This window comes from Staurois parvus, unplaced genomic scaffold (assembly GCF_062004578.1).
Source record: "Staurois parvus isolate SC_StPar_1 unplaced genomic scaffold, SC_StPar_1.0 ptg000264l, whole genome shotgun sequence".
NCBI lineage: Eukaryota > Metazoa > Chordata > Amphibia > Anura > Ranidae > Staurois > Staurois parvus.
Genome location: NW_028318060.1, coordinates 8,588,955 through 8,604,274, shown reverse-complemented (window position 1 = coordinate 8,604,274; position 15,320 = coordinate 8,588,955). Strand labels below are relative to the sequence as shown.

Genomic DNA, 15,320 nt, shown 5'->3' with positions numbered 1-15,320 from the left:
TAATAAAGCAGCCACCACATCTAAGAATTGCTAAGCTGCAATATAAATATTTGGTTTTGGGTTTAATTCTGCTTTAGGCAACATTAACATAAATGAAACAATATTTTTACAACATTAATAACATTTTCCAATTTTGGAATAAAGACAATTAATTTTCATTTTGCAAAGCAAAACATTCCTTATATAATATGTAATACTTTGACAATGATTTTCATTTTAGGTTTTCCTATAGTCTCACTCTTACATTAATTATTCTGCTTTATTTACCTATCTATCATTTATGGAACAAACAACATAGAAAAAAATGGAGTACGCTTGCTAGCTGAACATGTATATTAGTGGCTCATCAATATACAATTTTCACATTAGAGTTGAGTTTAGAGCTCATTAGTAAGTTCATGAATAAAATTCACGTTCTAATAATGATTGATGACAATCCTTTTTACATCGAAATAGGAATGCTGCCCTGAAATACGGAACTAAAAGTGTTTATGGTACAATTTTGTGGTTTATTGACTACATTCTGACAATTTCAGACATTTAGTGGATGTTTTGTACAGGATTACATATTACTGTAGCTGATTTATATAGTTTGAAGACATAACCTCAATTGCTTCTGTACTCCAGGAAATAAATTCCAAAAACAGGGCAAACCCCTCAGTGTTACCTTAACATGAGTGTCATTTGTTGCTGTTCTATTTAGTACAAAAATTGTGTCTGTTGCATCAAGAAGAATAATACTCTTCCTAACAAGTGGGATCTAACCCACCCCCACTATACAATACACACATACACACACAATACTATACTATACAATACTATAAAATACAATACTATATGTCAAGAGAACCAGAGAGCACACAGAGACAGATTGCACGGAACCCAACGTGCTTTTATTGGGGAGGTTTTTGGGGCACAGACAACAGTTCCTTTAGTCCACAGCTCCACACCAGACACAGCAACACAGTACAGTTCTCTGGAAGGCAATATGGAACAACAGGGGTATTGTAATCCACAGGGTTAGTCCACACAGGAGGCTCCAGGCAGGGATGGGTTAAATCCAGGTAGGTTCACGGAGAACGAGGGGTTAAGTCCAGGTAGGTGATAGATCCAGGCAGGTTCACGGAGAACAAGGGGTTAAGTCTAGGCAGGGGATAGATCCAGGCAGGTTCACGGGGACAGCAGAAGATCTCTCCACAGTGCAGGGATTGCAGGCAGCACAGACAGTCCAGGAGATGAGGAGGAGGACGGGGGATGAGAGGAGCTGGCCCTCAGCCAGCCTTCCCTCACACACACAGCCAGAAGAACACAATGGAGGTTTTCCTGCTCACCCTTAAGAATAGAGCTGGTAACCGGATACTTCCTATCGGGTTACCATGGCAACGGGCCCTGTCTCTCAGGTCTCCAGACCTGCCCAGGAATTCATGCATGAGGGGGAAGGGAGGAGATGGCCTGTTTGTGTATTCCTTCAGCAGGAGGCCAAGCTTCAAGCCAGGGGGGTGAGGGGCTGCTGAGGTCTGCCTGTGTCAGGGACAAAGAGGACTAGAAGTCCCAGCATGGATGGGACAGAAGGGTGTCAGCCGGCAAACCTGGGGCATGGGGAAGGAAGGACCAGCTCCGTGACACCCCTCCCCCCTCCATTCTACAAGTGCCGCCAGGGGAACCTCAACAGGTTTCCGTAGAGGCACTTGTGGACTGCATTTACTGGGGGTCTTGCTGACGGGACAGCCCATCTGCATTGTGGTGCTGGCTTCCCCGTCGGTATTGGATGGTGAAATTGTAGGGTTGTAAGGCCAGGCTCCATCGTAAGAGGCGGCCATTATCCCCGGAGACCCGATTCAGCCAGGTGAGGGGGTTATGGTCCGTGAGGATGGTGAACTCCCGGCCATACAAATAGGGTTGAAGTTTCTTCAATGCCCACACTATGGCCAGGCACTCCTTCTCTATGGTGGCATAGGCCACCTCCCGGTCTAATAGTTTCCTGCTAAGGAAGGCCACAGGGTGCTCCTCCCCCTCCTCATTTACCTGGCTGAGGACGGCCCCCAGCCCATAAGTGGAGGCATCTGTCTGCACGATGAACCTTCGCTGGTAGTTGGGCGCTGCTAGGACGGGGTCATGGGAAAGGGCCTCCTTCAGCCGATCAAATGCGTTCTGGCATGCCGGGGTCCAGGTTACCATCCGGGACATGGTCTTCTTGGTGAGATCTGTGAGGGGCTTCACAATTGTGCTGAAATGAGGAACAAATTTGCGGTAATAGTTAGCAGTGCCCAGGAACGCCATAACCTGTTTCTTGGTCTGGGGGGTGGGCCATTCCTTAATGGCTTCTATTTTAGCCGGTTCTGGGCGCAGTTTACCCCCTCCCACCCGGTGTCCTAAATATTGCACCTCCGCCATCCCCATCTGGCACTTGTCTGGTCGAATCGTGAGGTTGGCCCCTGCAATTCGGTCCAGGACAAAGCCCACATGCTGGAGGTGGTCTTCCCATGTTTCACTAAAGATGGCGATGTCATCCAGGTAGGCGCAGGCAAAGTCATGACAGCCCCGCAGCAGCTGGTCCACCGTGCGCTGGAAGGTGGCAGGAGCATTCTTCATGCCAAAAGGCATGTTGAGAAACTCGAACAGGCCGAAGGGGGTGATGAAGGCAGAGCGCTCCCGACCCTCTGAAGATAAGGGGATTTGCCAGTAGCCCTTGCTCAAGTCCAGAGTAGTGACATAGCAGGCTCCAGCCAGCCGGTCCAGTAGGTCATCGATACGGGGCATCGGGTAGGCATCACTAACCGTGTGGTCATTGAGGCGTCGGTAGTCAACACAAAAGCGGATGCTACCATCTTTCTTGGGGACAAGAACAACAGGAGAGGCCCAGGGGCTCTGGGAGGGCTGAATAATTCCCAGATCCAGCATTTCGTTCAATTCCTGTCTCATAGTGTTCTTAACAGCTTCGGGGACACGATATGGGGCTTGTTGGAGGGGCCGGGTTCCCAGGGTCTCCACATGGTGAGTGGTGATAGTAGTTTTTCCAGGCCGGGCCGAAAAAGCAGAACTGCGCTGGCCCAGGACAGCATTCATGGCCCTCTGTTGCCCCGGGTTCAGCTGCAGACTCAGGGGCACCTGGTGCACATCAGTTGGATGGCGTGCTGCTTCCAGGAGGTCCGGTACAGCCTCTTCCTCCTCCTCAGAGGGTATTGGACAGACGGCCATAACAAGGGGGTTTCGGTCATGGTACTCCTTGATCATATTGACATGTACCGTTTTCTGCCGTCTCCCCCGATCATCTAGTCCAAAAATATAGTTAGTGTCATTCACTTTCCTAATGACACGGAAGGGTCCCTCCCATGTGGTTTGCAATTTGTTCTGGGGATTTGGGACAATCATGAGGACCTGTTGGTTTTCAGTAAACTCCCGGGTGCGTGCCTTGCGGTCATACCATGTCTTTTGCCGGACCTGGGCTGCTTGGAGATGGTCAGCTGCTAGGCCGGCTAGTTGTCCCATCTTTTCACGCAGTTCCAAGACATAGGGCACCACAGGGACCCCGGTATCTGGTAGTTGACCCTCCCAGTATTCCTTCAGTAGGGTCAGGGGGCCGCGGATTTTCCGCCCATACAGCAGTTCAAAGGGGGAAAATCCGGTAGATTCCTGCGGCACCTCCCGGTAGGCAAAGAGGAGGTGGGGCAGGTATCTTTCCCAGTCTGGCTCTAGGTCTACAAAGGCCCGTAGCATGGCCTTCAGGGTCCTGTTGAAGCGTTCACAAAGTCCATTGGTCTGGGGGTGATAAGGGCTTGTCCGGATGGCCCGCACTCCACAGGTCTGCCAGAGGGACTGAACAAGGCCTGACATGAACTGAGTCCCCTGATCTGACAAAATTTCAGCAGGGAAGCCCACTCGGGTGAAAACGGTAACCATGGCTTCTGCAACTTTGGGAGCTGTGATGCTGGACAGGGCGACTGCTTCGGGATAACGAGTAGCATAGTCCACGATGGTCAGGATGTACCGCTTTCCAGATTTGCTGGGGCGAGCTAAGGGGCCCAGAATGTCAATAGCTACTCGTTGGAATGGCTCCTCAATAATGGGTAGGGGCTGTAGGGGGGCCCGCAGGCCACCTGTTCTTCCATGTCGCTGACAGGTATCGCAGGTACGGCAGTAGCGAGCTACCGATTGGGACATCCCAGGCCAATAGAAGGCCTGGGCCAACCTCCTTTCGGTCCGTAGCTTTCCCTGATGCCCAGCCATGGGAATATCGTGAGCAAGGTGTAGCAGTTGGGTCCGGAATTGTTGGGGAACTATCAGCTGTTTAGCCACGATCTGGGGCCCTCCTTCGGCATCGGTCTCCACCACTCGGTACAGCAACCCATTTTCCTGCACTATCCTTTTGCCGGTCCCCGGACCAGTCAGCCCTGCTCGGGCCCAGAAACTTGTCAGAGTAGGGTCGGTGGCTAAGTCCCCTTGAAACTTGTCCCGGTCCCATGTCACCCCAGCATTGTCAGCAGTCAGAGTTGAGTCACTCACCGCGGGCAGCTGAGGTCCGTCCACATGATGGGGTGACTCCTTCCTCTCAGCGATTTCCCGGCAGGCCTGACTTCGTGTGACGGCTCCCACAAAGTGGCATTGAAGATCGCCAACATCATTCCCAAGAAGCACATCTGCAGGCAGTCCTCCCATTACACCCACGTTGCAGCGTTTAGGCCCCAAGCCATAGTCCAGATTGACGGTAGCAAGAGGGATGAAGCGTTTGGTGCCCCCTGCTAGTTTAATCACTATCCCAGGGCCAGGCTGTACAGCGTCTGGGTGCACCACTCGGGGGTCCACAATGGTGAGGAAGGCCCCTGAGTCTCGGAAGCCCACCGCCTTTTGTCCATCCACAGTGACCTCTTGCAAGTGCTTTCCTTGGAGGCTCTGGGTAGGGGCCCCCACCGGCTGTAGGCCAAAGACTCCTGGGGGGGTGTCCTTGTCTGCAGGAGCAAGATCCCAGTCTGAAGGGGGTGGTGGCAAGTCCTCGGGAGCTTGGTACAGATCCACAGAATTCACTGGCCGGGGCAAGCTAGGCCCGAGAGTCTGTTTTTTGGCAGGGCAGCTGGCCTGGTAGTGACCAATCTGTCCGCAGCCAAAGCACCGCCTATCTAAGGCCGGTCTGGGGCCCCGTTGTGAGGTGGCTGAAAGAGGTGGTAGTAAGGGCCGTTGCGCTGGCACGATTTGTGGGGCCATCCGGCGATGGGGAGGCGTGTAGGGCACCGGTGTAGGATGGGGCATCCTTGCCGCTCGGGGTGCTTCGGCCGCAGGCTTCTTCCATTGTGGGTTAATGAGGAGAGCCTCATCCGCTAAGGCTGCAGCTTCTTCCAGGGTGGCAGGTTTTCGCTCACGCACCCACTGTCGGAGCTCGGGGGGGCACTTGAAAAGGAATTGTTCCTTCAGGATGGCCTGGATGATCTGCTCAGGGGAGGTTGCCTTCTCCCCTTCCAGCCACCGGCGGCAGGCTACCGACAACTTGTGTGCAAACATTTTGAAGGAGGCCTCTGGGAGGCGGGGGGTAGTCCGGAACTGGGCCCGATATGACTCCGATGAGACCGCATAGTAGTCCAGTACGGCCCTTTTTATCTCCGCATAGTTCCGTCTCTTGAGGGGGTCCATCATTCGGTAGGCTTCAGCAGCCCCTCCGTCAAGCAGCCCTACCACATGTCGAGTCCAGTCTGTGGGTGGGACCTCCAGTAGTTCGCACTGGTATTCAAAGTCCTGGAAGAACCCATCCACATCTCCAGTGTGCTCTTGGTAGGGCTTAAAGTCCTTCCTGGATATTCTCTGGGCCTCCCGTGCCACAGGGACAGCCACAGGGGCAGCTGCTTGGTACTTTGCAGCTTCCCACTCTGTTTGTCTCTTTTGAGCCTTTTCCATGGCCGCCAGCTTTCTATCTAGGGTGGCATCCCCCCCCAGAATGGCCATCTCTTCCTCATACCAGATGACCCAAGGGCTCTTGCCGCTTGTGCTTTGAAGCTCTGGTCCATCTCCTCTCAGGACCGCTTGGCTCCTGTCTGTGCCCGCATCTTCCCGTTGCTGTTGGCTGGTTTCCTCCAGCATCCGGACCAGCTGATCTTTGGTAAGTCCCTTGTAGTTGAGGCCCAAAGTTCTGGCCTTTTCTTGTAAGCTGGTTACCGTCCAGTGTTGATATTCCGGGGCCACTGCTTCCATGGTATGCAGACTCTCATCTGCCATCTCGAGTGCTCTCGTCCCGCTGCTGCCAACCAGTTGTCAAGAGAACCAGAGAGCACACAGAGACAGATTGCACGGAACCCAACGTGCTTTTATTGGGGAGGTTTTTGGGGCACAGACAACAGTTCCTTTAGTCCACAGCTCCACACCAGACACAGCAACACAGTACAGTTCTCTGGAAGGCAATATGGAACAACAGGGGTATTGTAATCCACAGGGTTAGTCCACACAGGAGGCTCCAGGCAGGGATGGGTTAAATCCAGGTAGGTTCACGGAGAACGAGGGGTTAAGTCCAGGTAGGTGATAGATCCAGGCAGGTTCACGGAGAACAAGGGGTTAAGTCTAGGCAGGGGATAGATCCAGGCAGGTTCACGGGGACAGCAGAAGATCTCTCCACAGTGCAGGGATTGCAGGCAGCACAGACAGTCCAGGAGATGAGGAGGAGGACGGGGGATGAGAGGAGCTGGCCCTCAGCCAGCCTTCCCTCACACACACAGCCAGAAGAACACAATGGAGGTTTTCCTGCTCACCCTTAAGAATAGAGCTGGTAACCGGATACTTCCTATCGGGTTACCATGGCAACGGGCCCTGTCTCTCAGGTCTCCAGACCTGCCCAGGAATTCATGCATGAGGGGGAAGGGAGGAGATGGCCTGTTTGTGTATTCCTTCAGCAGGAGGCCAAGCTTCAAGGCAGGGGGGTGAGGGGCTGCTGAGGTCTGCCTGTGTCAGGGACAAAGAGGACTAGAAGTCCCAGCATGGATGGGACAGAAGGGTGTCAGCCGGCAAACCTGGGGCATGGGGAAGGAAGGACCAGCTCCGTGACACTATACAAAACTAGAGAGCAAAAAAAGCGTAATTTTCAAGGCTCAATAAAAAAAAATCAGATACATTGCCAGATCAGATATACACAGTATCTCACAGAAGTGCACTCACTTCTTCTCGACCATGGCGAGGCCTGTTCTGAGTGGAACCTGTCCTGTTAAACAGCTGTATGGTCTTGGCCACTGTGCTGCTGCTCAGTTTCAGGGTCTTGTCAATCTTCTTATCACCTAGGCCATCTTTATGTAGAGCAACAATTCTATTCCTCAGAGAGTTCTTTGCCATGAGGTGCCATGTTGAACTTCCAGTGACCAATAAGAGAGAGTGAGAGTGATAACACCAAATTTAACACACCTGCTCCCCATTCACACCTGAGACCTTGTAACACTAGTGAGTCACATGACACCAGGGAGGGAAAATGGCTAATTAGGCCCAATTTGGACATTTACACTTAGGGGTGTACTCATTTTGTTGCCAGCGGTTTACACATTAATGGCTGTGTGTTGAGTTATTTTGAGGGGATAGCAAATTTACATTGTTATACAAGCTGTACACTCACTACTTTACATTGCAGCAAAGTGTCATTTCTTCAGTGTTGTCACATGAAAAGATAGAATAAAATATTTACAAAAATGTGAGGGGTGGACTCACTTCTGTGAGATACTGTATGCCATTAGTAAGCAGGATTACCTACTGGCAAATAGGATAGCAGGAAAATATAATGTGACCAAAGTGTAGAATACAGGTATAAAAGTGAAAGACTCTTGCAAAGATCTATGCAGGTGGGAAGAGTCAAAAGCTTACCCAGTGATCTTGTGGTTAGCCCCCCAAAATGGTGAATGATGCACGACCCTAACATCCTCCTAAAACTAAGATGTCAGTTTTGGGTGGCCTTTCACATTAATGATTGTATTGCTTTATACCACTGGATACAAATAAACAGTCATGAAAAAAGAAAATTATTCAATGCCATTTCCATCTTCTTATTATTGGTATAATTTAAGAGTCCAAAGAAAATGTATGCAATGATCATAGTAGCTATCATGGATTCTTCCAGAAGGTTAGTTTCACTGGCATGCAGTTTTTATTTTAACTTTAGTCCTAATATCCTCTAGTCAAAGATAAACAACCTGCTCTTCCTAGCTTATTTAAACTATAGAGAGCCTAACATTGACAATCAAAATTAGGGAGCTTGCTGGGATTTGCAGTTTCACAACAGTTGGAGTGCCATAGACTGTATATCTCTAGTGTAAAATAAAAATAATAAAAAAAAAACCCATAAACATTTTGTTATGCCACATTTGGATGAAGATTAGTTGTATTATCGTATTCCCAGGGTGTCACTGTGAAAATCTATTTGCAGCAAAAACCTATTTCACACTCTTTGTTGCTGTAGCTCAATAAGCTCTACCATTGCTAGGCTACGAGCCATTTCATTATATTGGTCCCCAATTGCACCTGAGATATTCTGGATTCAGGCTTTCATGAGAAATATTTCCAATCAACAACGCAAAAGGGTGGAGACTTTATAATAAATATAGACATAAATGCAGTGCTTAGAAATACTAAATATATATTTTCCTAATCTTATCTGTAGTTAGAGTGGTCAACAACTTTCATCACTTTAAACATGGCTAGCAGCTTTTGGAACTAAGCTTTCCCGTAAAAGGCACAAATAGGAGTAATGTATAGAATGTCAAAAAAAGCTGAAGTTCATTATGCTTATATTTTGCCATCTCTAATGCCTTCCTCCCTCTTCATACCAACATGCTATGAAAGTTAAATAAAACTTTTCTGTTTTCATTAACATTTTCATTTAAATACTTTTTAAATATCTTTATTCACATACCTATTTTTGACCCAGTGACATCATCACTGGGTTTCTGTGCTTCCCTATGCAATGAAGAAATAATATGGCTGGTGGGGGGTACTGGCAGGGTGCTGTACATTACTTCCTGAAAACACACCAGCATCCTACCTTCGAAGAAAGCAGTGGGCCTTGATGGGTGGACGTCAGTCTCCAGGAGTGGGCGCTCCTGGGCATGGTGATTTGCACGCAGATCACCTTAAGTAATGCCCATATGTGATGCAAAGTTTCTGATGTAAAAGTTATGTTGGTGGCAGCACAAGAAACGGAATTCAGTTGGTACCAATGCCTTCCTGCTGTGGAGAGTATTTAACCGCTTGCTTCCCAGCTTATATACTGTATACATATGGCCTGAGCAGCATTCAGTTATACCAAGATAATGATTGCAGCTGCAGCCATGATACTGGTACTGTCTTTTAGAGCCGGTGACTTGCTTTCCTGTAAAAGTAACCCAAGTGGCTTTACAGCCACCTGATTACTTTTACAGTGTTTGGAATGCCCCATCCCCACCGCCACCTGCTGCCATTCCCATCAGCAGTCAGGTCAGCTGCCCACAGAGGGGATGGAGATACATCTGTTCCCCCATTTCCTATGTGATGAATGAAGCTGGAAGCGACAAGGATTTCTTCACTTCCAGTTTCAGTGCTGTTATTCTCTGGTTGTTACAGCCAGGGAAGCATCTGACCAAACAAGATTTGTGTTTGATCAGATGCTTTGAAAGGCAGGGGAACTATCAGGGGTCTAATAGACCCATTTTGCCTCAATAAAGTGTACCTGTCACTGCCCAAAGCTATCACATATCATATTACAGAAGATGTACTAGCAAACCATGACAAGGATACAATTTTTATGCCCTCCTTATTACTAAGACTATTGCTAAGAGTAGAAAACTGTGGTATAAACTTTCAGAAACATTTATAGAAAAGTAAAAGAGAAATAAAGAAAAAAAATAATCTTACATAACAAAATTGGAAATATGTTTTAAACAAACAGGTTCCTGATCCATGTTTAATTCTTCCTAATAAAGGTGATGCAAAATGTAGAGTGCACTGGTCATAGAAGTATTTTAGAGCGGTAGTAAACTCCACTGTAAAATTTTCTTTTTAGGGCCCACCAGGTGGGTTATACCATAATGTGCTAGTATGCATGGCATATTAGTACATTATGGCAGACTTCCCTGTCAAATGGTACCCTCCAGCACTGCAGTGGGATCGATCCGGCAAGCCCCTGGCATTTCTATCTTTGCCAGGTCTTACTTCCGGGTCCCGTGCCTTCAGCCTTTTGTTAGGCGGGGCTGTGATGACGTCACTCCTGCACATGCGAGTCACATTGCCACGGCCATAAATGTTCGCTGGGTTGCGCTTGCGCTGCTCAGTGTACATGATGGCTGACAGGCAGGAGGATGCATTTATGGCAGAAGAGACAAATAAGGTCTTTTCTGTCATAAATGCCCTGCATGTCAGCATTTTTTTTTAAACTAACTGTACTTCCACTTTAAACATACTGTATATAACATAATTAAAGGAATTAAGTGGTGCACAGAAAAGAAGGAAATAAATAGCATGGCAGACTCTGGTACTTAATTTCTCAAAGTTTATTGTATGCTACATGGGGACTTTGATCTAAATTGGATATCATCTCTAGATGAAGCTAATCAACTTATAACAAGCCGGGACAGAACAGCAATAATACCTACTGTGGTATGAGCAGGCTAGCACTGGTTTCCTTGTTCCTTCTGATAACCTAGTGTTGACACATTCACACACATCACAAATGGATAAGCAAAACAGTAGAAAGATGATAGATAGATAGATAGATAGATAGATAGATAGATAGATAGATAGATCAGTGGTTTTCAGTTTGTTTTCTAGTTTGTTCACTTTTTAAAATGTGAAATAATGTCCATTGCATAACTCATACGCAAGCAGTTTTAAATAAAGTATTCCCCAATTCTTTTTAATACTGCCAGTGCTGCTCATGTATGAATTAGTAACTACCGTATATACTCGAGTATAAGCCGACCCGAATATAAGCCGAGGTACCTAATTTTACCACAAAAAACTGGGAAAAACTATTGACTCGAGTATAAGCCGAGGGTGGGAACACCAGTGGGAAGAATCGTGCCTCATCATTGGTATCAGTGGGAGGAATAGTGCCCCATCATTGGTGTCAGTGGGAGGAATAGTGCCCCATCATTGGTATCAGTGGGAGGAATAGTGCCCCAACATTGGTATCAGTGGGAGGAATAGTGCCCCATCATTGGTGTCAGTGGGAGGAATAGTGCCCCATCATTGGTATCAGTGGGAGGAATAGTGCCCCATCATTGGTGTCAGTGGGAGGAATAGCGCCCCATCATTGGTGTCAGTGGGAGGAATAGTGCCCCATCATTGGTATCAGTGGCAGGAATAGTGCCCCATCATTAGTATCAGTGGGGGGAATAGCACCCCATTATTGGTGTCAATGGAATAGTGCCCCATCCTTGGTGTCAGTGGGAGGAATAGTGTCCCATCATTGGTGTCAGTAGGAGGAATAGTGTCCCAACATTGGTGTCAGTGGGAGGAATAGTATCCCATCATTGGCGTCAGTAGGGGGGGGAGGAATAGTGTCCCAACGTTGGTGTCAGTGGGGGGGAGGAAAAGTGCCCCATCGTTGGTGTCAGTGGGGGGGAGGAATAGTATCCCATGATTGGTGTCAGTGGAGGGTGGAATAGTGCTCCATGATTGGTGTCAGTGGGGGGTGGAAAAGTGCCCCATCATTGGTGTCAGTGGGGGGGGGGAAGGAATAGTGTCCAATCGTTGGTGTCAGTGGGGGGAGGAAAAGTGCCCCATCGTTGGAGTCAGTGGGAGGAATAATGCCCCATCATTGGTATCAGTGACACCAATGATGGGGCACTATTCCTCCCACTGACACTTGCTGACCCCTGTTCCAGTATGGTGCTGCTGCAGCCAGCATATGTGGTTGCAGCAGCACCTAAGCACGGCACACTTACCTGCATCTCCTTCACTCGATTTTCATGGGGCCACTCAGCTCCGCCTCCTCGCCAGTGATTGGCCGCCTGTGTGCCTTTCCTGAGCTACAGTTCTGGTGGCCAATCACCGGTGAGAAGGCGGAGCCAAGCAGTCGCGCGAACATCCAGTGGACGAACCGAATGAAGGAGCAGCCGCGCTGCCTGGACCGGATCGTCGTGGGACCGGAGCCAGGTAAGAGACAGCAGCCCCCTGCAGACGTTGACTCAAGTATAAGCCAAGGGGGCCGTTTTTCAGCACAAAAAATGTGCTGAAAAACTCGGCTTATACTCGAGTATATACGGTATATGGCTTTTTGGAGTAACCAAAAACCCAGAATTATATTGATACTTATAATAAACCATTGATATTTATAAAAAAAATTGCAGAGCTATTCACCCTGTGAAATTGCATACACACTCGTTCTGTGTAAATAGCTCCAATTTCCTTGGTCTTCATTTCCTATGACCCTCAGATCCATCTAGTGGCCGTAATGTAGTATTTTCCTGATTTACTCTATTCTAATATTCATTCTGGAAAGAAACTAGCCGAATAACAGTTGCCTTGGCCCCTATTCGGACAAAAGGAAAGGAAAGACGAACAGCTATGCAATTTTTTTTTATAGAAATACACCCCTAAAGCTCAAACTGGGAAGATTTGCAATCTTATAGGAAACATATAACAATGTTAAATGCGCTTAAGCAGTTCCTTGGAAAATCTACACTTCATCTTGGATTTCTCTTGATAAAAAGCAGTGTACTTTCTGCAGTAGAATGATTCTTCTGCTTCTTCATCTATTTGGGGCTTTCTCTACCTCTTCTGCTGCTTCATGATCATCCCCCACTATTCACCAGATCACCAGTCAGGGGAGGGCAGCTCTGACAAGCAAAATCCTGCATCTACCAATATAGCTATCAGCACCCACCACCTTCGCCCCCCAAGATGCCCAGTTGTGATTAACAGCAGTACTGAGAATTGTGAAGTTTTAACTATGGTGTCCATTTATGAACCAGCAGTAATAGATCACTGCTCAGTTCTCCGGCATTCTCGGAGAACACAGTTCTCCTGTGAATGCCGTTTATGAAGCATATGTAGATCAGTTCTCCAAACAAAGGGAGAACGGTCTACAAATGCTGGAAAACGGCTGATTTTACTATAATCTCACGAGATTACAGTAAAAGATCAGTTTACTAAGCAGAGGTAAATTATCTCTGCTTAGTTTGTGGTCCCTCCGATTCTCCAGCTCTGGGCTGGAGAATCTGGAGGGAGAATACAGATCTCCAGTGAAGGGCTGAACATATTCTCCTGGGTGTCATAAACTGTGAATGACCAGAGAATAGCTGCGATCCTCTGAATCACAGCTATTCTCTGTGTCATAAAAGGACACCTAAGCTAGAAAAAAAACTGAATTTGTGTCCAAGATATTCAAACAGTCACAACTTTTTAACTGTTGGCCCAGAGAATGAACTGCCCCTCCCATGTAACTGTTGCCATTTTTGGCAAGTAGCAAAATCTTCCTTCCTAAACCCACTGTCTCATGCACATCAGCACCAAGCACCAAATACTTTGGGAGAGGTGTCCTTAATTTTCGTGATTCCTCTCAACAACTACCAGCAAGGTGGTGTCAGGGTGGTAGCGAGGTACTAAATAGTGTTTTGTAAATGTTAGAAAAAAAAAGGATTAAAAGTGCACCTGCCTAGTGCTCATCCTGTAGAAGCACGAGATCAGCACTATGGACAGCTCATTATACTGTGTTTCTAACCCCTTATTAGCATTATTCCATGTTTTTTTTCAGTCAATTTACTGAATCAAGCTCTATGTGTTTTTAGATTAGACCATAAAAGCATTATTCATAGTAAATTCATATATTAATGCTTGCACTCCTAAAGGGGTTTATCTCTTTCACATAGGAAGAAGCAAACCTCACATAAACTTTCAGCAATAGCCATCCTCCCAATGTTTGATGCGTTGCTTCAAGATTGACTTTTGGGCAACTTAAAGACAAAACCAAAAACATTGATGGCTGTTTCCACTGAATGATGGCTCTGGCCTAAGAGAGGAACTACAATTCACAGGGCTCAAAAAGCCTTCTAACGCAAAATTACATGGAGTGCTGAGTAAGGATACTCCAACTTTCTAGAGCAATGGGGTTTTTCAATAAAAGAATGTCCCTTTATTTAGTTCAGCACATTCAATTTATTTTAAATGGTATACTCTACTAAATACTTCGCACACAACACAAAGTTAAAGCGGTAGTAAAATCAAATTAAAAAAAAAATAGTCCCCCTGCAAGTTAATGGAATAATGTGCTAGTATGCATCACATACTAACACATTATGCCATTAACTTGGCTAATTGCATCGCATACTATCTTATTATGAAATACTTACCTGTAAAACGAAGCCCTCCAGTGGTGCACTGTCATCACTTCCATCTTCACCCGGTCTTCCTTCTGGGTTTGCGGGCTCCAACCATTTGAACGACCAATCGCATAGGAGTTATAGTCGTGGCACAGATCTCTAGATTGATGGCACATGCACTGTGCCCTCAATTCAGAGAGCAGAGCACATGTGCTGGTGATGCACCAGCTGCAAAACCTGCAAATATCTTCTAAAGTGAGCACTTTTAGGAGACATTCATTTTACAAAATGTGTAAAAAGTGACAAAGTGCAGTTTACAACCATTTTAACAATTAATGCTTAAAAGCTTAAACTGCAAAAAATAAAATATTGGTTTTTGAAACTGATTCTAAGGTTATTGTCTAAATAACCTGGCACTTACAATAGTAAAATCTGTGAATAAACAGCTTAGCAGGAAATTATTATCAAAATTCTACTGTGTTTGTTTAAGGAAAAAAATTCAAAGTCAGCAGCTACAATTACCTGTTCAATGATTCAGTGCCATCCTCACCCTGACCAGTTCTTCGCCTGTCTTTCAGTCCCCAGTGCTGACATGTTTACTAAGGAAAGCCAACTGTGACTCCTTGTGGTTTCACAGCCACCTTCCCACTGCATGTGTGCAAGACGTACTGTACTTTGTGAATGGTCCAGCAAAATCCTGGTACCAGTGATGTGTCCCAGAAGACTGAGGGCAAAGAGAGAGGGGGGGCTGAACTTCTGCTTGGATATGAGCAGAAGTAGGAGTTGGGTACCTGTCAAAACCAGGTACCTCCTCTCCCCAAAAAATAAATGTATCCAAAAGTGATAGCTTTAGAGAATGGATGGGGGTGCGGAGGTGGAAAAGCAGAATTTCCCCTTTTGGGTGAAGTTCCGCTTTAAATAATAAAACCAAAGAATGCCGTTCTCAAAAGAAAGCATCAAATAAATTACAGTGCTTTAAAGTGGCCCTTGGAGAGTACAAATATGAATAAATAAAACACATTTGTAAACATAAAGATGTCATGACTTTGCTGTTCTAAACATGGAGAAATT

The 15,320-nt window shown here is 46.8% G+C and overlaps 2 protein-coding genes across 5 annotated transcripts in view; both read right to left on the bottom strand.

The window, feature by feature from the left end:
* Positions 1 to 15,320, bottom strand: part of KCNQ5 (potassium voltage-gated channel subfamily Q member 5) — a 689,873-nt gene that overhangs the window by 404,213 nt on the left and 270,340 nt on the right. The gene's annotated exons all lie outside the window — the stretch shown is intronic.
* Positions 1,702 to 6,876, bottom strand: LOC149459294 (uncharacterized). Its single transcript, XM_089681302.1, has one exon. It carries the CDS (start codon positions 6,199 to 6,201, stop codon positions 1,702 to 1,704), a length of 4,500 nt encoding a protein of 1,499 aa, XP_089537428.1. The 5' UTR covers positions 6,202 to 6,876.